Source organism: Camelus bactrianus, chromosome 13 (assembly GCF_048773025.1).
Source record: "Camelus bactrianus isolate YW-2024 breed Bactrian camel chromosome 13, ASM4877302v1, whole genome shotgun sequence".
Lineage (NCBI taxonomy): Eukaryota > Metazoa > Chordata > Mammalia > Artiodactyla > Camelidae > Camelus > Camelus bactrianus.
In genome coordinates this window covers 59,752,763-59,777,875 of record NC_133551.1, presented here as the reverse complement: position 1 = coordinate 59,777,875, position 25,113 = coordinate 59,752,763, and the positions used below count along the sequence as shown (strand labels likewise).

Here is a 25,113-nt window from a genome sequence, read left to right as displayed (position 1 = left end):
ACCTTGAAGTGTCAACCAGCACCAAACCAGATCTCCATGCTAGTGTTTTACACATTCCTACTGTGACGTGCAAATAAATTAGGTATAATTGGAATTTTAGACTTGATCATATTGCCCCTCAGAGATCAACATTTTTTAGTTTTTTTTATAGTTCATTCTGGGTCTCTGGATCATTTAGATAAGAGGATAACCAACAGTTCGAGGGACATGAAGAAAACTGACACAAACATACATGCAGGAGTTTATTGGTCACTTACGTGCCAGGTACAAACATTAGCCAAAAAAAGTCATGGTTTCCACTTAAAAGCCTGTTGTCTCTTCCCATAGTGTTTCTCCCCTGAAAAGGAAGTGTAAGCCAGTGTTAGTATTTCCTCAATTAATCAATGCCATCGAGGCATTTTCCTAAGAGCTGGTCTCAGTCCCATATCCGCATTTATCATCCATAGATGTCCACTCAGATTAGGTTTCATCCTGGACCAGTCAGACTGAAATGAACTGCTTTGTTTCTATCCACTCACTCTCCCCAGGGAGATGTGGTTTAGACTCCATGGTCTGAGGTTACCCAGAACAATCACACGTTAGCTCAAGCCACCACTGCACTTTCATAGCAACCAGCCCTTTGCTGTAAAATGCAGGGCTGTCCTTTTCCACATTTTACTCACAGCAGAATGTGCTTTTAGCCTTTAGGGTTAGCGATCTAACAGACCAAGCCACACTGGAAACATTATTTGTCCTGAGGTTACGAACGGCCAACAAAGCACACAGGGAAGGCCAGATGTAAATGAGGTATTAAAAAGACAAGACTTTTACATACAGACCTGAACAGCCTTATCTATTTGCTATGTTTAGGGGTCATAGTAGTGATAAAACTTCAGGTGGACATTCAACTCACCCAACTCTGCAGATCCAAAATCACAGATGAAGACAGTTTCACTGTTAACAGAAAAAACATTCTCAATCAAGAGGCAAGAAAGCTACCAATCAATCCCTCCCAAATACAGAAATACTAGTCAGCAACCACTATGCCAACTGTCCAGACTTTCACATACAGCCTCCCTTTAAACCTAAGATTAGCCCATTTTACAGGGGAAGAGGAACAAATTCTAAGATAATTAACCTTGTTTGAAACTAGCCCTCATACTAGAGCAGATACTAGCACTGTGAGGACAGCTTCAGTACTACTATTCCTCCTTTTACGACCACCAAGACCAGTGTTCAGATCCGATGGGAAAGGGAACAGGAGGGTCAAGCCATCTTCAACATCCAACTTTACCTTATTCTAGAGATTCAGCTCCAGAAACAAGCTGGTATCTTTTAGTATCAGGCACTGCCGGTAAAATCCAGGGGGGAACCTGTAGGAAAGAAGTGAAGTTCTAAACCAAAAAGTTGATCCAGTACACCCATCTACATGAAGTTGATGGAAACAGCTGGACCCAGGCCCTGAGATAATATAGGAAAGGTGAGTGGCAGCTGCAGGTATAAGCTGACCTGCGCTGTCAAAGTCTCTCCAAGTTGCTCTTGCATGCAGTTGGAGATCCCATGGCCACAACAAGCCACAGCCCTTGGAAACATGCTGTACTGACCCAACTTAGCTCCCAAATCAAGTCTCCACAAGAAACCTACCAGGTCCTGGGACTCTAGTCTCTGTCATCACTGTCATGACGAGTCTTCACTCACCAGAAATACCAACTTCAGTCATACTGGACTCTCCATCTGGCACAGCTAAGATGAGAACACAATTGTCCTGAATGATCTTACTGCTCCCTTCATCTGGTTTGCAGAACCAAGGTTCTGACTGGTCTTTGGTCCCAGTACTGATGTCATAAGCTTTTCAGGGCAATGACCCAAAGCACTGCCAAGATCTGTGGCGCTTGCCGCTGGATTTTCCCAGTACAGATATCTAACCCACTCCCATCTGCCCCTCTATGCTGGTTCTTGGCTTCTGCAAGCTACTTCTCAAATGCCTCATTCTGTTAACTCTGTATGCAGGAACCCACCAGTGGAACATTTCTGATGGCCTCTGGAAACGTTTCAGTTTTAATAAGGGTCTCTGGCTATACCTGAGAAATGACAGGTACAATAGCTGTCTTTTCCTGAAATGTTGCAGATCAGTTACAGCAAACAGAACGGCGACCGTCAAGGAAAAATGTCACTCTGGGCTCCTTTTTGACCACAGCAGCTATGTGGAAGCAGCTGCAGCTTCGATAAGGGCCACAGGCAACCGAGATCATAAAACAGCCTCAACAGCTGTCCAGACTCACCTAAATCCTGTGCATCAGGACGTATCACCAATACATCTACTGGGACATTCTGGAGACTAAGAAAGAGAACAGACATCCTATAGGTCTCAATCACCATTTTACTATCTGCCGGTGTTTTGTCCCACTTTACCTTCACAGGATCATTTAATCATTACCTCAATTTACATAATTAAGTTAATTGCTGAAAGTCGCCTATCAATGGAGAAATTGACTTAAGTGGGGACTCAAAATAGAATCTGAGTAACCCCGTCTTTCAGAAAACGCTGTCCTTATACCCACAAGGGTGACCAACTTAACATGTGTCGTGCAGCCAGATAACTTAGATAAAAGTAGGGAAGTCACTTGCCGAAGGTGACAAAGCAACTAACTGTCACAGGCATATTCAACGTCTGGCTGACCTCACCACGTGTTCTACCCAATTAGGCCACTTCAGCCCCACACCTGCCGTGAACACGGACGGCCGCCCGCCCGCCCCACTCACCTGTCCTACCGAGAGCGCAGGGCCGCCCAGGCCGAGACGCGAGCAGGGCGCGGCCCTCACGAGCTGCGGCCGCTCTCACCGCGCAAGCGGCCAACGTTGCCTTCCCGACCTCGGCCCCACCAGGCCGGCAGGCCCAGTCCTCCGTGCCGCGCTCAACATCCCGCAGCCTCAGGAGGCAGCCCCGCCGAATGCGGCGCCGGTGGCTGCGAGGTTAAGGCCGAGTGCGGCGGAGTATGGGCGTGGACGGCAGCAGGCCAAGAATCGCAGGACCTGAGACACGCGACACACGGCAGCAGGCAAAAAGGATGGCTGTATGCCGGCAGGGGTTTATATAAGTCCTACCGCGGCCGCGCCTGACAACTTGAGCAGCCCCCGCAGGCCGCTGGGAGTTGTAGTTCGTCCGCCTTCCAGCGCGGGGCGGTGCGTTGGCTCCCAGCCCCAAGCGCCTGTGGGGCGGGACCTTTTTCTCTCAGCTGGAGGAACCATCTAAGTGATTTCTTTGAATTCCAAAGAAGCTCCTCCGCCTTGGTTTGGCATTCAGTGGACGTCCAGTACCAGGTCTTGGGCTCATAAGTCCCGCCGTGACTTCTGGAGTTCAGTCCAGGGAGACTTTCAAAATCGGGGAGTTAATCGTTAACCTTGTGAGCTGGGAAAGGGCTCCAATCAGAGATCAGACCACGGTGGGCACGTGGAGGAGCAGCGACTGAATGCATTTTGGGGAGGGGCTCTGTGCGGTTCTCTTGGAGAGGGGGTTTGGGGAGGGCTTCTTAGGAAGAGGCGACTGATTACTCGTAAGATGAATGCATTATTTGTTCAAGGCTTATCCCTTACGCTAATAAACAACTTTACTGAGTGCACTATGCTCGATTATCTCAGCTACTTTGCATAATAACCCTGGTGTGTGGGTATTATAATTATGCCCTTTTTTACACAGATACAGAAACTGAGGAATGGGGCATCCACAGTTAGCAAACGAGGTAAGGACTGGAATCCCGGAGCCCACCCCAGATACCACCCTCATAATCACTGTGCCGTGTGCAAGTTTTGTCCACGGAATGAGTAAGCATCAATATAAAAACAAATAGTAATTGTCAAGAATTAAGCACCTATTCTGTGCTTAATCTATTCATTAATTTTTATCCTTACATACACTTTTTGTTTTCTAGGGGAGGTACTGGGGGTTGAGCCCAGGACGTCATGCACGCTAAGTACAGTGCTTTACCACGAAGCTATACCCCCACCCCCTTACATACACTTTGAAAAATAGATGTTACTGTTTAAAATGTAGAGAAAGCAATACCCTAAGAGGATTAAGAAACTCTGATGACTTCCAAATGTGTTTTGTCGACTGAAATAAAATCACACAACATGAGAGTTGTGGGTTAAGTTTTACTGGGGCAAATGAGGACTATAGCATGGGAGATATCATCCCAGAAAGCTCTGAGAAACTGTTCCAAAGAGGCAGGGGGAAGACTCAGTATTATATATGATTTCAGTGAAGGGGGTATGTATAGTCAAGCACACACTTAGGCAGAGGCTTGTTGCTAGTCATGAGGAGCAGATGTCACCGTTAATGATTTTAGTGCTTTTCTAGGTATGAGGAGATGCAAGAATTGGGGTCATAAAATCTCCTGAAGATATCTTTATCTTAAAAGATACCTTTTAACTGAAGGCCTATTCAGCCAGTTTTCCCAGAGCACAGAGCAACTCATTCCTGACCTTGATCCTGAACTCCTTTCAGAGAGTGTTGGAAGTCAGCAGCTGCAGCGGCTCATGATTTAATCCAAGCAGAGTTAGATAGCAAGTGCCAACGTGATCCAACCCTTGTTAAGCAGATGGCAAGTGCCAATTTTTTAGTTAGCAGTTTCTTTAGCCCCACTTTTCTCCTGAGCTCCAGACCTTATATTCTGTTGCTTCCATGACAGCTGCAGTTGAATGTCTAAGCTTCTCAGAACCCAGCCTTTGGTGGGTGGGGTGTGGTTCAGTGGTAGAGCACATGCTTATCATGCATGAGGTCCTGGGTTCAATCCCTCCAGTAAAAAAAAAAAAGGAGGAGGAGGAGATGGAGGAGGATAAGGAGAAGAAGAAAAAGAAGACAGCCTTTCCTCCTCCAAACCTGCCTTTCCCCATCTCAAAGTCCCTAGGGTGACCCAGGACTCCTACTCTAACATCCCATTTCCAATCCATCAGCAAATCCTGTATTCACCTTTAAGATGCCTCACCTCTTAAAGACTTAAATGAAAGACCAGATACTATAAAACTCCTAAAGGAAAACATAGGCAGAACACTCTTGGACATAAATCACAGCAATATATCTTTTGAACCAGCTCCTGGAGTAATGGAAATAAAAGCAAAAATAAATTGGGGTCTGATTAAACTTAAAAGCTTTTGCACAGCTAAGGATACCATCAACCAAATGAAAAGACAACCTACAGAATAGGAGAAAAATATTTGCAAATGATGTGACCAACAAAGGACTAATTTCCAAAATATACAAACAGCTCATACACGTTAATATCAAAAAGAAACAAGCAACCCAATCAAAAAATGTTCAGAAGACCTAAATAGACATCTCTCCAAAGAAGACACACAGATGGCCAACAAGCACATGAAAAGATGCTCAACATCACTAATTGTTAGAGAAATGCAAATCAAAACTTTAATGAGATATTCCCTTATACTGGTCAGAATGGCCATCATTAATAAGTCTACAAACGATAAATGCCAGAGAGGGTGTGGAGAAAAAGGAACCCTCCTACACTGTTGGTGGGAGTGTAAATTGGCGCAGCCACTATGGAGGATAGTATGGAGGTTCCTTAAAAAACTAAAAGTAGACTTAACATATGATCCAGCAATCCCACTCCTGGGCACATAACCAGAGAAAAATATAATCCAAAAAGACAGATGCACCCCAATGCTCATAGCAGCATTATTTACAATAGCCAAATGTCCATTAATAGATGACTGGATAAAGAAGTTGTGGTATATGTATACAATAGAATACTACTCAGCCATAAAAAATGATAAAATAATGCCATTTGCCCCAATGTGGATGGACCTGGAGACTCTCATTCTAAGTGGAGTAAGCCAGAAAGAGAAAGAAAAATGCCATATGATATCACTTATATGTGGAATCTTAAAAAAAGACACAAATGAACTTATCTACAAAACAGAAACAGACTCACAAACATAGAGAACAAACTTATGGTTACCAGGGGGAAAAGGGGGTGGGAAGGGATAAACTGGGAGTTCAAAAATTGCATCTCTTGGGGAGTGATGGAAATGTGAGCTATCTTGAGTGTGGTAGTGGTTTCATGGGTGTATACATACATCTATCAAAATTCATCAAATTGAAAAAAAAAATTCATCAAATTGTATATTTGAAATATGCATAGTCTGCTCTACAGGAACCATATCACAATAAAGTTGTTAAAAAAACAAAACAAAAAAGATGCCTCACCTCCTCTGATGCTATCATTATTGCTGACCCAGAACTCTTCTAACTAGTCACCCTGATTCTGCCATTGCCCCTACAGTCTGGTCTCAACACACAAGTCAGGTTGTTAAAGAGCAAAAATTTTTAACTTTGATGAATCCCATACATAGATTTTTTTCTTTTTTAGTTTGTGCTTTTTGTGCCCTATTTTTAAAATCTTTACCTAACTCAAAGACATTAAAGTTTTCTATGTTTTTTTCTAAAAGTTTATAGTGTTAGCTTTTATAATTAGATCTGTGATTCATTTTGAGTTAATTTTTGTGTATCATGTGAGGTAAGAATCAAGGTTTGCTTATTGCATATTGGCTACCCAATTGTTACATCTTCATTAGTTGAAAGGATTTTTTTTCCCCATCTAAGTGCTTTGGCACCTTTGTTAAAAATCAGTTGGTCATAAACAAAAAAAATCAGTTGGCCATATGTGTAGGTCTGTTTCTGTACCCAATACTATACTATCTTGGTTACCATAGCTTTTTAATAAGTTTTGAAATAGGACAGTATAAATCATCCAACTTTGTTCTTTTCCTTAATTGTTTTTAGCTATTCAGTCCTTTGCATTTCCATATCAATTTTAGTATCAGGTAACTCATATTTTTCTAAAAAGCCTATTGGGATTTGGTTTGTATTGCATTGAATCTATAGATTAATTTGGGAAGAATTGACATCTTAACAATATTGAGTCTTCACATTCATGAGGATGGTATATCTCTCCATTTATTTAAGTCATCTTCAATTTCTCTCAACAGTGCTTTGTAATTTTCAGTGTACAAGTCTTGCATCTTATATATCTTTTGTCAAATTTACCCCTTAGTTTTTCATATATTTTATGCTATTGTAAATGGTATTACTTTTGTTAAATTCCAAATGATCATTGCTAGTATACACATAAAGAATTAATTTTTGTATGTTGATTTATATCCTGCGACCTTACTAAACTCACTTATTCTTTGTTGTAAGTTCCTTAGGTTTGTCCACATGTCAAAGAATAAAAATGGGTTTACTTTTTCTTTTCCCATCTGGATGCATTTTATTTCTTTTTCTTGTCTTATAGTACTGGCTAGGACCTCCAGTACAATGTTGAATTAATAAGTTATATTTCATCAAAATTAAAAACTCTTGACCTTCAAATGACACTGTTAAGAAAATAAAACGCAAGAGGCCCTTCTTGATTGCTCCTGGATCTGGGCTCCAACAGAGCTCCGCAGCAGTGGAAGCTCACAGGCGCCGTTGGCCGCTGGCGGCTCAGGGAGCGTGGAGTAGCGGCGCGGGGTGCTTGGGAATCATCATCCAGGGACCTTCCCGAGACCACAAGAAAACATGGGGAGAATTTTCCTCACAGGAGAAAAAGCCAAGTCAGTGTTAAAATGCTACCCAAGAGCTAATGGACTTTTTGAGGAGATAAGAAAGGGCAACATTGAGTGTAAACACAAGGAAGAAGTCTGCACATTTGAAGAAGCAAGAGAGGCTTTCTTCAAATATATATGAGAAAACTGAGTTTTACTTTTCCCTTGGAGCAGAGGGAAATAGGCTGTGAATGAACTCCAACATCAACCGGCTCAGAAAAGAAAGAAAAAAGTTGTTTTGTGTGAAGTTCTATTATGCATGCATTGATGGAAAATTCATTACATCAGTCAGGGACATGTCTGCGCCACTCCCCAGACTCCTAACTGTTGGATAAAAGGGTTGATGAGGCAGAGGGAATGCAGATTTTGCAAGTGTCATACCCTGCTGCCTCTGTCTCCATCCCCACTGACCCCTGCCCCAATCCTGCCCCAAGCCCAAGGAAGGAGGACCGCTGAGGAGGACCCTAGATGAGAAGTCAGATGACCAGAATTCTAATCCCGCCCTGCCAGGTAGTTGCCAAACTACCTTGGAAAACACCCATTTCTGACCCTCAAATTCCTTACCTCTGAAATGGTGATTGTATCTCTTGTCCTGCCTTTCTCCTGGGGCTTTAAAAGGATCTAATGAGATGGTGTGCATGGAAGTAATCTGTAAACTGTGAGGAGCTATCTAGGTGTAAGGTCATAGCATTGTCCTTAAGGCAGAATCTTCACCCTCTGTTTTCCTAAAATGTATCTGAGTTTTCACACAGTGAGAAATAGACTAGGCTGCCCCATAAACGGCAAACATGTTCCTAATCTGAGCATGTGGGCTCTTAAACTCCTGTCATTCTCTGGTCTACACCAAAGCTGGGCCAACTTAATGATGACTGCCAGCTCAGCACAAACAGGATTCAGCAGATGTTGGCAAGGGAACTGTGATGTATATGGTTAGTTAATAGGTTTTATAGCTTTCATGAATTAAAAATGAATAAATGTTGAACCTGCTCTCAGAAAAAAAAAAAAAAAGAAAGAAAAAAAGAAAAAGAAAATAAAAAGCAAGAGATAAATTCAGAGAAAATATTTGCAAAACATATATTGAACAAGGGCCTTGCATCTAGAACATAAAGAGCTCTTTAAACACAACAATAAAAAGTCAAGCCACTCAACTGGAAAAAAAAAAATGGGCACAGAATTTGAAAGACACCTCACCAAAGATAAACAGATGGTAAATAAACACATGAAATGATGCTCAACCTCATTGGGCATTAGGGAAATGCAAATTAAAACTACAATTAGATCATACTACAAGCACACTGGAATGGCAAAAGTTAAAAAGGTTGACAATACCAGGTGATGATGAGAAAATAGAGTAATTGAAAATCTTTTACAGTATTCAGGATTTTTATATGGTACAACCACTTTGGAAAACAGTTTGGCAGTTTCTGAAAAAAGTAAAGCATGCACCTACCATATGACCCAACCAAAGAGTGGAAACAACACAAACATCCTTCAACAGGGATGGGATAAACACCTCGTGGTATATTCACACAGTGGAATGACTATATTGTAGAGTGAAAGAAGTCAAGGACTGCATACTGTATGATTTCATTCATATAAAATTCTAGAAAATACAAACTAATCTCTAGTGGCAAATGGGGGCTGTTTGGGAGTGGGAGTCAGGAGAGAAGAATTAAAGAAGGACATGGGGAAACTTCTGGGAATAATAGAGGTTCATTATGTTGATTTTGGTGGCTTCATGGGTATACACTTATGTCAAAACTCATATTGTACATTTTTAATATCTGCAATTTATTGTATCAGTTATATCTTAAGAAAGTTTTTTTTTTTTTTCAAAAAAAGGTAAGCAAAAGAAAATTCAGAACATGTCATTCACCTGCCCCCAAATCACTGACTTTTCAACACATTTGGAATAAAACCTGAGGTCCGCATGGTGGCCTCTGAAGCCACATGTGATCTGGATCATCCTCCTCTCTGTTCTTAATGCCTACCACTTGCTCCTCATTCATTCTTCTCCCTCCTTGTGGCCTCCCAGCTCTTCTTGGAGCACCCCTTGCCTGCTCCCACCTCAGGGCCTTTGCTCTTGCTGTTCTTCCTGCCTGGAACTGTCCTCCCTGGATATCACAGTCAACCACACTGTTTACTCCCTCTCTTCCGCTGGGTTTATGTTCAAATGCCACCTCCTCAGACCACCCTATTTTAATATAGCACCCTACCACCGGTTACTTATAGCACTTAACTCCTCCCTATCATAGCATATATAAATTTATTTTCTGTCTTCCCCATTACAATGTGAGCTCCCCAAGAACAGGAATTGTGTCTTTTTTCCCCGCTGCTCTATAAATGTCCAGTATACAAAAGATGGCCAGCACTTATTGAAATACTGAGTGAATGCATTAATTAATGAATAAAACTTGGCCAAGGCCACACAGCTAGTAAGAATCACTTGGAACTAAAACTCAGATCTGTCTAATGCAAATGTGCATAACGTTACCTGCTATGTAACACTGTTACTCCAGAACTTCCCTGTAAAGTAGGGGCCATGATTTGCCTCACTTAGCAGAAGGGGGAGCAGGGAGGGGAAATGACTTGCCCCCTGGGTCACATAGGAAGTCTATGGCAAAGTCAGCTGACATCTGGGTTCTGGTGCCAGGTGCACTCAGGGACAGACACATGACCCCTGCCCACAGTAGGAGTGTTAGGAGAGGAAGTTCAAGGAGTCTGATGCTGACAGTGCACTCTGCCCACATGTGCTGACCGCAAAGGCTTTTAGGACATCTGGGTTCAAATTGCCTTTCAAGCTATTTCATGACTCTCTGCCTTTGCCCAGCTGCCTCTGCCTGCAGTGCCCTTCTTCCCTGACCTCCCTAGCTCCCACTTTTCCCTGGAGACCCAGCTTCAGCATCACCTCCTCCAAGAGGTCTTCTCTGACTCTGTAGCTCCCCAAGTTCAGCTCTGTTGTGGTATTTGAATGAAGAATGAATGAATGAATGAATAGCACTCATCTACTTTCAGTCACTCATTCAACCATAAATATTTACCGAGTTCCTCCTTTATGCCAAGCACTGAGGATACAGCCATTGGTCCTTGTCCACAAGGGGCCTGAGCCTAGAAGGGAGACAGACATCACAGTGGACAAAAGGGCTTGTGACATCACTGACCAGTCAGTGAGGGGCTTCCTGAGGACGGGGATCAAACCTGAGGCCTGGAGTAGGGGTTAGTTACCCTTTGAAGGGCAGAAGAGGAGTGTTTCTGGCAGAGGGCTGAGAAGAGGAAAGATGTTCAGCATGACTGGAGCTCAGAGCACCAGTGGTGGTTCAAGAAGGGGCGGGGGGTGGGGGGAGAGATCCGCACAGGCCTGATGCAAAAACTATTTTTCCTGCTGAACAGAGTAAGGTGAGGAGAACATCCTGATGGAAGAATCAGTGGGACGGGTGGGAGTGCGGTAGACTCTCCTGGTTTGGGCAGCACTGGCAGGAAGGTTTCCTTCCCCAACACACACACCCTATCTGATGTTCCTCTCTCTCCTCCTAGAGGTGGGGGTAGAGCAGAGGCTCGGGCCCCTTCAGGTACTACCATGCAGGTGACCAGAGGCCAGGGTTACTAGGAGACCTGACAGAATGGCTTCTCACCGATTTATTTAGAGTTAGCCACAGGAAAACCAGGGTCTTCCCAGGTCCCCAAACTGTCCAGCCAGAAACAGACTTGGCAGCTAGTCTCAGTTTTCCTTCCTGAGTGATCTTGGGCTGGTTACTTAACTTCTCTGAGCCTCAGTTTCCTAATCTATAAAAAACCAGGCAGACTAACACCTACTCGCAATGTTATGTAAGGAGGAAATGTGATATGATGGTTTGCATTAGTGAGGACTGCTTCCCACTTCCAATTTGCCAAAACACTTAAACTGGTAACATCCACCCACAGTGAGACAGTGGGGCTAAACCATTGACAAACTGTTTGGGACCAGTCAGAACTCTAGCCTTGATGCTCTGGATTTCCAGGCCAGACTGGAAAGAGTGGAGTGGATCTTGGATGCAGTTATGATGCCTTACCCTTGCCCCTAACCCAAGTGGGACCTGACCACCTTGTTCTAGTCCTTTTCCGACTTGTTCTGCAGTCCCCCTTTGTGGCATCAAGGAGATAATGAAGAATGAGACAAACCTGGATATGAGTCCTAACTCTGCTGTGACCTGAGACAAGCCACACATCTGAGCTTCAGTCTCCTCAGCTCTACAATGGGCGCTTTCAAAGGGTTGCTGTCCCAAAGCATAAGGAACTGATTGTCTCATAAATGTTAGCTGTCCAGTTCACAAGCCTCTGTACTTGCAGTTGTCTGTCTACTCTGCTTCCTCTACCCAACTGCGTCCAAGTCCCTCCCTGGGTCCTGAGACCCAGCACAGGTAGGCAGGGAGCAAGCAGTGGAGGCTGTTGAACATTGAACCTGAGCACTGAACGGGAGGCCCCAGTCGAGGGCAAGTGGGGCTCCAGGAAAGGTGCACCTGGGTGGGGATACAGCACCCATATACCATCAGCTTTCTAGAGCAGTGTCTCCAGGTCCAGCAGCAGGGGCCCAACGGGGAGACTAATAGTGGGGCTGCAGAGAGAAACCACTCTAACGAATGAATGAAGTGGATGTTCTGGCGCTGTTAGCCTCAGGCCGGTTAGCCGTTCTTCCCCAGTGCTCCTCCCCGCAATGTCTAATTTAATCTCTTCTTCCTGTGAAGTCGGTGTTGTTATCCCCTTTTTACAGAGAAGGAAACTGAGGCTCAGAGAGAGGAAGTGACTCGCCGAGGTGTTTCCACCGGTCCAGTCCCGGTCCCGGCAGCTCAGCAGGCAGCCCGAGGCGGGGGCGGGGCCGCGGGGCGGGGCCCCGAGCGGGGTGGCCGGGAGGGCCCGGATAGTTGGTCGCGGGACCCGCGGGAGGTGAGACGTGGGCCATGGAGACTGGGGCCAGCTGCCGCTACCAGTTTCGGATCGCGGTGCTGGGGGACGCGGCCGTGGGCAAGACGTCGCTGCTGCGTCGCTACGTGGCGGGTGCTCCCGGGATCCCAGAGCCGGAGCCGGAGCTCGAGTCGGCGCCCACGGTGGGCGTCGAGTTCTATAGCCGCGCTCTGCAGCTGCAGGCCGGGCCGCGCGTCAAGCTGCAGCTCTGGGACACGGCGGGCCAAGAGCGCTTCAGGTGCGAGGCAGGGCCGGGCGCGGTGGTTGGGGGGTGGGGTGGGGGAGGGGCGAGAAGGGGGCTGGGGTGAGGGAACCCCAGGTTGGGGCGGGGTCACTGCCTGTCCACCTGGCCATGGCGATCGCTCAGAGGCGACAGCTTCAGTGGCCCAAGTAGAGGTCTTGGAGTCCCTGGATCTGGGTCCTTCACCCTTGAGTCAATTCATTCTACACATACAAGTGAGACTTGGAGGAATGAATGACCTGGATGCTGACAGAGTCCACAGGAACACAGAAAGGAAGGTGTCAAGGTGATGGGAAAGGAAGACAGAGATTTGTGTTGGCCCTGAAGGATCCCTAGGAGTTTGCCAGGCAGAGAATGGGAAAGCAAAGACCTGCAATCATGAAAACATCAGGCGTCCTCCAGGAATGAAGGAATAGTCAGGAGAGTATGGGAGTAAAAATCGGCCATCACAACATTGTAAACTGACTATAACTCAAAACAAAAAACAAACCAAAAACACCAGCCCCTAACTGGGGAGCACACAGTCTCTTGGGAGAGACACAGACACTAGGAAAAGAGAAGCACAAGGCAGTGTGAAATGAGCTTATAAAGGGGGATGTGAGGAAGTCAGTGGATGGGGGGTTCCGGTGTCTTGAAGGCATAAGTTTCTCCCAGCTTACTCCCCCCACCTTCAGGTGCATCACCAGATCCTTTTACCGAAATGTGGTGGGTGTCCTGCTGGTCTTTGATATGACAAACAGGAAGTCCTTTGAACACATCCAAGACTGGCACCAGGAGGTCATGGCCACTCAGGGCCCTGACAAGGCGATCTTCCTGCTGGTTGGCCACAAGAGTGACCTGCAGAGCTCCCGCTGTGTCTCAGCCCAGGAGGCAGAGGAACTGGCTGCCTCCTTGGGCATGGCCTTCATGGAGACCTCCGCCAAAAATAACTGCAATGTGGACCTGGCCTTCAACACCCTTGCTGAAGCCATCCAGCAGGCCCTGCAGCAGGGGGACATCAAGCTGGAGGAGGACTGGGGGGGTGTCCGGCTCATTCACAACATCCAAATCTCTAGGGCCCCCAGCAGGAAGCAACACCCAGGTCCATGCCAGTGTTGACTCCAGGAGAGAAAGGGTTAAAGCAGTGTCAACCTCAGAAGTGCTGGTGGAATAGGGAGTGTTAACATCTCTGTGGAGGGCAAATGGCAGAATCTATCCAAATGGATAATATAAACAGTATTCTGGCACAGTCATGCCTCCTGGATTTGGGGGTTTCAGAGCTATCCCCTTTCCACTAGAAAGGTCTAAGAGGCCAGGTGTGCAGCTTCTTTACACCTGTTTCCACCATTGTCAGAGGAGCTCATAAAAGACCCCACCTCACAGGGGGCTCTGGGCATGAATGAGCTGACGGATGGGATATGCCCAGCCTCAGCCTCCCACACAGTGAGAATCAAATGGCAAGAACTGTCATCACCGCTCTTTCCTCTCCTTGCCAGGATGCGGCCGTTTCTGGCAGCATCCCTGGATGCGGAAGCTGAGCCACTCAGTGTGGGGACGCTGCTGTACAGGCGAGGGTGAGTGCAGGGAATTTCAGCCCAAGCCAGCCTTCAAGCCTCCTTAGGTCCTCAGGTTTGGATGAGTCCTAAGGTGTGCCCTCAGGCCCAGGTTGCTACCCAGTGCCCTGGAAGGCAGGGATGACCGTGAATAGCTCCTGTGTTGGGCACACAGAGGACACTGATTGGTCACCAAGATTTCCCGTCAGGGCTGAAGAACCCATATCCGACTCCCCACTGCACTCCCAGCTGCTGAGAGTGCTGCCAGTGGTCGAGCTCAGCCTACAGCTCCCCCCAGGGCAACCCATATTCAACCCATGTCAATCTTGGAACTACTGTAGGGCGGGGGTGGTGAGTGTTCAAAGGCCTGGCCCTCTCTCCCTAACTCTAGACAATTCTGAAGGTCAGACCCAGCTTCATCACTCTCCACGGGGTGGATTGAGGCCACTGTTACAACATCACAGCTAAATTCTCCTACTTAATCCTGCTTCTCTTCCTTCCTTCCCCCTAAAGCATATGTTTATCTCAAAAATTCCCCAATAAATATCTGCACACTGATCTCCTTCTCAGAATCTGCCTCTTGGGGAACTTAACCTGCAACAGAAACTGTTGCACTTTTGTCCAGGGGCAATCACAGAAGGCTTCCTGGAGGGAAGAATCTCAGCAGGTGTAGAGGGGATGTCATTGTGCCAGTGGGCATGGGTAGGGCATGGGCAGCTGCACACAATAGAGCACAACCACTTAACTCACTTTGTGACCTGGAACCAATGACTCTACCGCCTTGAGTCTCAGATTCCTCAGTAACATGTGACTGAAAATCCCTCCTTCCTGGGGCTCTTGGGAGGATTTCAATCGGGGTGAGTGTCTTTGTTTTCCTCCCCATGGCAACCGGGCTGGGATGGGCCTCTGTGCACTGCCTCCTCTTTTTAAAACATCACTCATCCTTCTGACAATATTGCAAGGTCGGCACGATTATCTCATTTCACAGATGGGAAAGCTTGGGCCAGGAGAGGGAAATGATTTGCTTTAGAATACATCATCATTCCTTCATCAAAAATGTTTTAAAATGAGCATCTACTCTGATCTGGGCTCTGAGGAAACAGCAGTGAACATGACAGAAAAGCTGTCCTGGGGCTGACATTCTAGTGGAAAAGAGAAAAAAACTAGTAAGTGGACCTAAATGATTTTCAGTTGTAAGTGCTCCAGAGACCACAGATCCAGGAGGTGAACTGAGGGCGATGGGGCTCCTTTACAGCAGGTGGTCAGGGAGGGCCTCTCTGAAGAGATACCCTTTGAGCTGAGACCTGAAGGAGGAGGAGGAAGAGCCAAGAACAGAGATCTATGCAGAAGGAACAGCGTCTGACATTGAGTGGGCACTTATGTACCACATGAGGTAGACAGGTAGATACTATTACTCCATTTTACTGATGTGGAGACAGATCCAGAGACTTTAAGTGAAGCCAGTAAGTGAAGGATGGAAAACAGATGTGGTTCATTCAGTAAATGTGGGTCAGCTCAGTGTTCCACCAGCCTTGTCCACCACCTCGGGCCAGGCCCAGAAGTTCTTACCTTATGCCTCAAGGCTGTGGTCCCACACTCACAGGCTCCCTCAGTGCGGTAAAAACCTCTGGTGACTTTGATGGGTGTGATTCTGGCCCAGCAGTAGGAAGCAGCCCTGCCCAGCGGCTAGAGGAAAGGCAGACAACAGGAGTGGAGAGTAGGGAAGAAGTCAGAGGGGCAGGCCCACTGGAGAGCTGAGCCTTACCTCCACCACTGTTCAGAAGCAGACCTTCTCTCCTGGGATCCTAGCTGCCAAAAATGGGGCAAGCTTTGCAGTCAGACCTGGGTTTGAATCCCAGGTCCACTCTGTACAGTTGTGGGATCCTAGGGAACTCACTTCATCTAAGCCTCAGTGGGTTCATCTGTAAGATGGGGATACTACTACTTAATTCACAGGTTTTTAGAATTAGATGAGAAATCAAAGGCAGTAATTGCCACATAGCGGGAATTCACAAGATGGAAGTTTCCTTCTTCCCCTGAGGCTTTTGCTATTAATCAGTTAGGGAACAGAGACTACCAAATTATACACTTTGGGGAAATAAAAAGGATTCTAGACTCTAACAAAGTTCTTAAAGGCTGGGACATGGCCCGCAGAAGCCCCAGTGTTGGAAGAGGCAAGCTTCGCATTGCATAGCCTTTGCTCCGGCAGGTACAGGCCCTGGGTTGGGCCGCAGGCCAGCAGAGAGAAGGGACATTCTAGCAGCATATGGGCACTATGGTCTGCTGCCCACGGTGTTTCAAGCTCCCACTTGGGAACATCTCAGGATGGGTATAGGATCAGGGCCTCTATTTTAGGGAAGTTCTGCTTCTGTCTTGAAGGGACCTAGTTCTGCAGCGTGGTTTCAAATGGCGCATTCTGACGTGTCCCAGAGGTGTCCCAGAGGCTTCACTAAGCCTGGGTCTGGGCATGTCCTGAGAAGCCTAGACCGGGAAGCCCTGATCGCTTTTGGGTTCTGGCTCCCGTCTCTCACTGCAAGTCTGAACCAGCCCCAGTCGCGTGGTTTGTGCCGCAGCTCTGGCCTCACTTCCTCGCTTCTCCTCCTGGCTGGCCTCCTGCACTACGTGGATGCTCTCTGGCAGTACAGAGTCCGCATCTTCCTCAAGGAGGACACTCCCTCCCTACTAGGAGACTCAACCATAGGCAAATCAACCTTGCTGAGGCACTACACAGAGGACATCTCTGTCGAGGGCATCTCCCAGACAGTGGGAGTGGACTTCTCTATGCACTTTGTTGGGGCAGAGCCTAGGCGTCCAGGTGAAGCTCCAGCTCTGGGACATAGCTAGCCAGGAAAGGCTCCAGTACATGGGCCCTGGGCTTGGCTCCTGCCCTACCTTCTACACCACCCACCCCTGAGAGGGAGAGCCCACCCATCAGGAAGGGAAGGGGCAAGAGAAGGGGCCTTGGAGGCCACAAGAAAAATGAACTCTGGACCAAGAGCACAGGTCTGAGTCCTGGCCTGCCCAGTGACCTCGGGCAGGCCACATGACCTCTCCAGACCTCCATGTTCTTACCTGTAAAATAAGAGGCAACCCTGGGTGACTCTAGGGGCTTTTTCTTTTCTAACTACAGGTAACTGCCTCCCTCCTCCCTGCTTCATCTCATGCAGTGGGACCTTCTCCAGGATGGCTTCCGGAGCCCACATGGCTCCTTCTGTGTCATCTAAACTCACCCCCATTTTTGTGATCACACCCTACCCCTGCCTTTTGGTTCATTCTTCCCCAGCAAAACCTCAAGCCTATTTCTTTACCTTTAGTTCAAATTAACTGCAGCAACTTCCTGGCTGGTCCCCCTCCTGCCTATTTTCAATTCCGCTGTCTACACTGGTAGCCAGAGCAAGGTTTTTCATATGCAAATATAATCATATCAGTCCTCCATCGAAAACTTTACTGGCTTCCCATTACCTGTGCGTCGTTTTCAAACTTTTTGTTAATATGCCTGCTTTTGGCAACAGAATTTTGTCAGATGGGGTCTTTTTCACAGCCCTAAAATACTCCACAAAGAGAGATATTGCTCAGGGTGAAGGGGTGGGAAGCCCCAGAGCCAGCCTGCTAGGCCTCCCACACTACACACTACACAGTACACTCTCCCACCCCCTGCAAGACACAGACATGGTGGCCTCCAAAGCATGGGCACTGGAGGAGCCCACCCCCAGGCCTGAGGGCTGTCCACCCCCAAGCTTACTCTGCTCATCTCTGCCATTCTCTCCTGCTGTGGCACCTTGTGCTTCAGCCACACTGATGCAGTGACTTCTTCATGCCTTTGCATGTGCTGTCACTCCCGTCTTTGTTCCCACAGGACCTGGGGGAGAGTTTAGGGCACAGTTAAGAGTGTAGGTTCTGGAGTCAAAGGGACTTGGCTGAAATCTGAGCACCATCACTACTACTATCTGTGTGATCTTTTATTTTGTGGGGGGGTTAGGAGAGGTAATTAGGTTTATTTATTTTTAATGGCAGTGCTAGGGATTGAACCCAGGACCTTGTGCATGTTAGGCACACACTCTACCACTGAGCTATACCCCCTTAAATGTTTTTTCCTTCCAGTTTATTAAGATACAACTGACATACAGCACTGTATATTTGGTGGGGGGGTAATTAGGTTTATTTATATATTCAGTGGAAGCACTGGGGATTGAACCCAGGACCTCATGCATGCTAGGCATGCACTCTGCCACTGAGCTATACCCTCCCTTTATCTGTGTGATCTTGAGCAAATTATGTAAACTCTAAATTTTAGTTTCCTCATTGGAAAATAGGATTAAATGAGATGTTGCAAACAAAGTGCTTGACAAACACTTTTTCCTTTAGGATTCTTGGGAAAACACAATGAGCTTATCCACAGAAGGTGCTTAGGACAGCACATGGCACCCAGCAAGCACTCTTACCAAGATACTAGAATACACAAATCTACCAGGCTGCTACCCCTTGGGTTCCTCAGCATGTATTAAGTCTTCTGTGCACTCAGACTCTGCTGGGCTCTGGGAGTCAAGTGGGCATGGTTAGTTGGCTTATCGAGGTAGAAGGCCTTGTGTCCAGGCTAGGGGGCTGAGCTGCACCAGAAATGTGGATACCAAATCAGAAGACCCCTTACAGATCAACTGGTGACATCCCTCTCTCCTGTACTCCCACATCCAGTCACCAAGGCCTGGGAGGGCACCACTTAAACAGCTGTCAAATGCCGCCCTTCTCTCCACTTTGTCACTACCATCTCAGTCCAGGCAACAACCTTCTCATGAACCTTTGCTTCCACAAGTGCCCTCTCTCCCCGCTCCACTGCCTGGCCAGAGTGATCTTTCAAAATGTCAATCTGACCACGTCATGCTTCTGCTTAAAATCCTTCAATGGCTCCTGCTACTTTTTGGGTAAAGCCTACTCAATGCTGGGGCCTACGAGACGCTGCATGACCTGGCCCATCTCTCCTCACCACACTGTCTCAGGGCACATGCAGTTCTCCTTGAAGTGGAGGGACCCTTGCCCCTGGGTCCCTCAGATTACAGCTCAACTGTTCAGATGCCCTGCCTGAGAGCCTCTTGTTTGCAGCCCTTGTCATAAAAGCAGTTTTCATTTCAGCCGATGGTAGGATCACTCCCTGTTTTCATTCATCGTTGTAGCCCATGCCTGGCACGGGCAGGGGCAGAGCTTATGGTACTTGCTGAGCGAACAAACCAGTGTGCACACAGGACAAGACCACTCAGCTGGATGAAGCCACTCACCTGTCACACAGCTGATCAAGAACTGACGTCTTTTGACTCTACCCAGCTCTTTCCATTAAACTGCCCCAATTCCCTTCTCCCATTCTGTCCTCAATGGAGGATTCAAAACTAATCCTTATTCCTCCTTGGCCGCCGAGGTCAGGGGCTCGCGAGTGTTCCTACTACTGGAACTTGGCGGGAGGCCTTTTGCGGCTTCATAATCAGCAACAGAACATCCATTGAGAGCATCTCCCAGTGGCATCAGGAGGTTCTGGAGAAAGCAAAACCCTTCAACATCCTCTTCCTGGTGGTAGGCCATAAGAGTCACTGGTGGCTGAGGGACAGCTGATGCCAGAGGAAAGGGAGAAGCTGGCTGCCTCTTTGAGCACTATGTTGAGACTTCAGCCAACAGCAACGGTGACTTCAGCATAGCCTTTAAGCTATCCACTCAAGAGATCTATGAGACTGTGAAGAGGGGGGTCATGGGACCAAACTCAGAGTGGGAGGGAATGAAAAGCAGGGTCCTACCTCAGACCAAGCCTCAGGAAGTAGAGGACCAGAGTAGGGCAAGGTGGATGTGCCCATGCTGGTGACCCACAGGTGGAACAGCCATGCTTCCTGAAGCCCGTGGAACTCCCACAAGCCACCAGGGCCACACTAGGCATAGAACAGGATGCTGCTAGGTGCCACTGAAGGTCATGACTCTGAGGTCTCAATGGGCCTGGTTTCTTCTGCACGATGGTGAAAGCACTGAGACCAGGGATACTAAGAATACACGGGGACCTGCACAGAAAGGCCGTTCCCCAAGGCTGCTGCCATCTTTTCTTAGGGTCAAGGATGATCTCCAGAAGTTCCAGAAGAGCAAGTCAAAAAAGGATTTCCCCAAACCAGGATGCCTCTTCAGTTTGGGGCTCATGAGAGAAGGTCATCCTGATCATTTCTATAGCAGTGACTGGACTTCAAGTCCTAGTGATGGTATGGCCTTCCTTGGAGTAAAATAATGGGAAAGTCCCCGGGTTTTTCCTCCATCACAGACATAAATAATGGTGCTGCCATCTGCTGACCAGAGAGCTACACCCAGCCCTGCCTGTCCTCCTCTGGCATTTCAAAGGCTGTAAGCCATGCACCCTGTGTCTTTTGATTGATAACTTCTTTATTCTGGAAAAGCAAATGAAAGTCATATTCATATAAACACTGACATTACAAAGTACAAGGAAAGGAGGAAGGGAGAAGGAAACAGAAAACCTCTACAAATCCTGCTAATACTGCCTGACCAAACAAGGCCATAATCCTTTGTCCCCTATTCAATCACTTATATAATAAACCACAAATAAAGTCTTCTCTGAAAGATACATTGCTCCTCTTTGAGACGGCAGGGAAAAGGGACCGGAAGTTAGGGTAGGAGGCTTTATTCTTTTGGCAGATCCTCTCAGTTATTATAGATATTGCTGTACTGTTAATAAAAAATATATGCTTCTCTGTAAAGCATTAAAAAAAAAAAAATCCAAGGATGAGATGGCTGAGGTTTCAGCTCAAGTATCTCCAAATACATTGTTGTCCATTCCCTGACCTTTCTGTGTGTTATTTCTTGGTTGTTTTCCGGATCAGTGCCATTCTCTGAAAGGAGAGAGAAATAAGCAATTATACAGGAACTTTCTGGGACATCCAGGAGTGGCCAGCAGACAGCGTGGTCTGCACCAGAGGCTAGAGCCCTCAGGAACCTACAGGTACAGGGCAGCTCAGCAGGTTCCTTCTGATTCAAGAGCAGTTTGTGGGACCCCAACAGATGTTTGGAAAGGCCCGTGGACCCATTTCATTGACCCAAAGACCCAAACTGCTCTATGCTAGCAGGATGGCAAATAAAGTGAAAAGGAGAAGGCGACAGCTCTTGCCTTTTGGGGATTTAAGAGACAGGCCATCAAAGTATGTGTTTTCTAGGTCTACCCCCACCCCTAATCTTTTTCTCTGATGATGGAGAAAATTAGGAAGGGGCTCTGTTTTACTCCTGTTACCACACGTAAAGGGAGCTGACATTTCATACCTGATGACCTGCGATGAAGGAAAAAGACTCTAACAACTTCCACCACAGCCCATCAGGGAAACATTTAGATCATGGGTTTCAAATTTTACTATTATCAGCCACTGGCCAAATTACTAGCTTGCTTTTGCTCACTCTTTTTAACTAACAGATTGTCCCAACATTACGATATGTATGTGTTGACTGATAAATAAATAGGGCTGAAAAGTGGATAATTTGGGAGCAGAGCCAAAATGACCATCCATTGCCTAGGATTCCCTTCTGAAGAACACTGTGGTCCTTTGATTCAGGCCACTGGCAGCCTCCTTGTATGGCTTCCTCTGTGAACTTTGTAAACATACCTACTCCAGAGATCCCAGGCTTTGAAAAAGCAAGGTACTCTCTGCCAGGATCACCCAATTGTAGCCATGAGGCTGGGGAAAAGCTCACTTTCAAATCAGAGTAGCTAGTTAAATTAAGGCTTTGTCAAATGGAGGCCAACATTGCTTTGAGACTGACAAATGACAGGGACAGCTTGCTTCCCAGCAGAAGTGGAGACAGGTTCTCATACTGACCCCTGTTCTGCAGTAGGAGGGACAGAGAACAACCTTTAAGCCGGGACAGAGGCCAGAACGCCCAGCAGAGCAGCCTGGGTACTACCTCCCAGCTTTCCTTACACTGCCCTCTAGCCAGAGGGCCATATATGATGTTCAAACCAGCAACAATGAGACAAAGTTTCATTAAGGAGATCTATTCATGTTAGAAGAACCTAGAATCAACAGCTTTAAGTGACACCCATTAGAGTTAAGAGAAAAAACTGAGACCCTGTGTGGGAACAGTAAAGCACCAAGGAAATACCTGGCTGACCTCCCAAGGAGCCCTGCTGCCTCCTGCCCTTTCTGACATTTGGGGGAAGTGACAACCGCAGTGATGGCAGCTGTGTACATTCCCACTAAGACACAGCTCAAGGGATCAGCTGGGACTCTGAAGGCTTCTCACCTGTTTGTGAGCTTCTGTGGTGCAAGCCTTTTTGTAGGGTCGGATTTCTTCTGAGCCAAATCCTGGGATCCACATGTTCCACTGGCGCTCTGCAAGGAAGAGGCCACACAGAGGTAAGGAGACCAGGAAGGCAGCATCAGGGTACAGTGTGACCCTCAGACAAGGGTCAGGGAGGACTAATCTGGGCACATCAACTGGAAGAATTAACAGTAACCCTCAGAGAGCTTCTATGGGACACAAGTGGGGGAAATCACATGGTGCCTCCGAGGTTTTGAAAGGACACCATCTGACCTTCTTAAAAAGAGGTGAGTCAAAATTTTGAGTGTGGGGCCCTAATATTTCCATGCAGCTCTTCAGAAAAGGAAAGTTATCTGTTCTTCAATCATCTTACTCCTATGCTCAAGGTAACCCCTCTCAAAACCAAAGGAGTAGGAACAGAAAGGCACTTCTAGCGTTCTGGAGTTAAGAGCCAAGCACCAGCTCTGCTGCTTCATTGTGAAGCTGTATGACATTGGGTCTCAGTTTCTCCATCTTTTACATGGTAGTGGCAACAGTAATAATCACCTGACAGGGTGACTGAGAGCCTTCAATGGCATAATGCAATCCCACAGCCTGGGATAAATACAGACATACTGATATAGACACAGGTATGTCCACGCCACAGCGTCATGTCCTTGTGCTACTGGATATGATCATCCCTGTAAGACTGTCACTACAAGTTCCCAGAGGGCAGAGATTTGGCTTATTTCACTTTGTCAGTAATTGGCATAGCTACATGGCCCCCTAAATCCACAAATAAAAGTGTACTACACTTTAAGTATACCCAACATTAAGAAATTATACTTACAAGAGATTATTTAAGGACTAGGTCTCTACTCAAAAGGAGTTACATGGGGACGTCTTTATCAAGCTCCTCGAATCACTGAAAACATTTGTTTTGCAAATTTGATTTGCCCCCAGGCAGGCAGTTACTTAAATCAAATTGAATATTAGTGGTTTCTTTGTGCCTAATGCATAGCAAATAATGTGTGAATGAAAGATTCATGATTTGTTCTAGGATAAATTTATATACAGCTCTCTTCCAGTATTTTTTTGAAAATGAAGATAAAAATGTCTGAAACCTTCTGCTAATAATATTTGTTGTCAGTACTTGAAAGTGACACTAAGACTATTCTCTGGGAATTAAAAACCTTCGCATCAACACAAAGTGGATCAGGACATGGATATTCAAAGTCACTTTAAAGAATAGTTACCAGGCATGAATATACATGTGTAAGTATGTGTAGCTATATATTTAATTAAGTGTGTAGAGCTGCCCCTTGAACGAGGCAGGGGTTAGGGGTGCCAACTCCCTCTGTGGTTGAGAACCCGTATATAACCTATAGGCAGCCCTCTAACTGTGCTGTTCCTCCACATGTGCAGTTCCTCTGTATTCATGCATTCAACCAACTGTGGACCATACAGTACTGTAATATTTACTATAAAAAAAAAATCTGTGTATCAGTGGGCCCTATACAGTTCAAAACCATGCTGTTCAAGGGTCAACTGCACTTAAGTTTTACGTAACATTAATATAATAGCAACAACAATTATTTAGTGAGTAAAATGTGTAGTAAAATGGCTGGTACAAAGCAGCATTGTGCAAAGCATTCTATGTACATTATCTCATTAAACTTTCATATTTCTAAAGAAAGACTCTGTCTCAAAAATATATATTGAACACATATTCAAGCAAAATGGGTTAGGAGATACATAGAAAGTTAATCAATTTAGTAACCCCTCGATACTTACAAACATTCCATTAAGCCTAAATTAAAGATAATGAACCAGTATGAATATATATATTCTACAAATAAATATATTTAACAGAAAAGAAAGAAACAGAGAGAAAGAAAGAAAGAGAGAGAGAGAGGGAGAGAGAAGGAGAAAAGAAAGAAATAAAGAAAGGAAGGAAGGCAGACAGACAGACCACGTCAATCAGAATGGGAGGTTATTCACCTCTGGCCAAGTATAACAAAAAAACCGGGTCAGAAGCAAACACTGACAGTATCCATCCCAACCTGTCCAGAAGAGAGGCGTTAAGAGTTTATAGCTCCACTGGCAAGCTTATCCTTGCTGAGGAGGGAGACAGACTGTGTGTGCAGCAGACCTAGATGGTTTAACACCAGGTTCCCTGACTCCTCATGCTCTGATCCCACACCCTCCAAGCAATCTTCTGATTATGATTCAGGTTCCATTAGGCCTGCTACAGAAGCTATTCTGGTCATGCAGACTTTTGAGTATTCATGTCTCTGTGATAATTATTTCTTATCCTTAATGAATAAATTGACATCCCAATTTTATTCTCAGTAATTAAAATACAAAATATTTTTTAAAATAGCAATGGTAGGGGGAGGCTATAGCTCAGTAGTAGAGTGTATGGTTAGCATGCATGAGGTCCTGGGTTCAACCCCAGTACCTCTGTTTAAAACACACACACACACACACACACACACACACACACACACACACACACACACACGTATAAAACAGCAATGCTAAACTCTCAAAGTAATA

At 46.3% G+C, this 25,113-nt stretch overlaps 2 protein-coding genes and 4 non-coding genes across 13 annotated transcripts in view; 1 reads left to right on the top strand and 5 right to left on the bottom strand.

The window, feature by feature from the left end:
- Window positions 1-229: 229 nt before the first annotated feature.
- The window catches only part of TAF12 (TATA-box binding protein associated factor 12), a 49,028-nt gene continuing 24,144 nt past the window's right edge, over window positions 230-25,113 (bottom strand). For 3 of the 8 annotated variants that reach the window (XM_074377047.1, XM_074377046.1, XM_074377041.1), the window contains 9 exons: window positions 22,558-22,646; window positions 18,035-21,158; window positions 15,862-15,978; window positions 2,743-10,689; window positions 2,262-2,317; window positions 1,624-1,722; window positions 1,274-1,352; window positions 893-933; window positions 230-337 (listed from right to left, as the gene is read on the bottom strand). In XM_074377047.1, coding sequence (XP_074233148.1) covers window positions 21,123-21,158; window positions 22,558-22,646 — 125 coding nt within the window. In that variant the 3' untranslated portion in view covers window positions 230-337; window positions 893-933; window positions 1,274-1,352; ... (3 more) ...; window positions 15,862-15,978; window positions 18,035-21,122. The remainder of the gene's footprint in view (window positions 338-892; window positions 934-1,273; window positions 1,353-1,623; window positions 1,723-2,261; window positions 2,318-2,742; window positions 10,690-15,861; window positions 15,979-18,034; window positions 21,159-22,557; window positions 22,647-25,113) is intronic. The other 5 variants (XM_074377042.1, XM_074377043.1, XM_074377044.1 and 2 more) reach the window with 5 other exon arrangements.
- LOC123614854 (small nucleolar RNA SNORD99) lies at window positions 408-481 on the bottom strand. The gene has a single exon (XR_006722324.1). It is a non-coding gene; the product is annotated as a small nucleolar RNA SNORD99 (small nucleolar RNA).
- LOC123614851 (small nucleolar RNA SNORA61) lies at window positions 1,117-1,246 on the bottom strand. Its single transcript, XR_006722321.1, has one exon. It is a non-coding gene; the product is annotated as a small nucleolar RNA SNORA61 (small nucleolar RNA).
- On the bottom strand, window positions 1,447-1,576 carry LOC123614858 (small nucleolar RNA SNORA44). The gene has a single exon (XR_006722328.1). It is a non-coding gene; the product is annotated as a small nucleolar RNA SNORA44 (small nucleolar RNA).
- On the bottom strand, window positions 2,082-2,216 carry LOC123614857 (small nucleolar RNA SNORA16B/SNORA16A family). Its single transcript, XR_006722327.1, has one exon. It is a non-coding gene; the product is annotated as a small nucleolar RNA SNORA16B/SNORA16A family (small nucleolar RNA).
- Window positions 12,352-14,851, top strand: RAB42 (RAB42, member RAS oncogene family). The gene is made up of 2 exons (XM_074377039.1): window positions 12,352-12,757; window positions 13,435-14,851. The coding sequence occupies exons 1-2, from the start codon at window positions 12,516-12,518 to the stop codon at window positions 13,856-13,858; spliced, it is 666 nt and encodes a 221-aa protein (XP_074233140.1). The 5' UTR covers window positions 12,352-12,515; the 3' UTR covers window positions 13,859-14,851.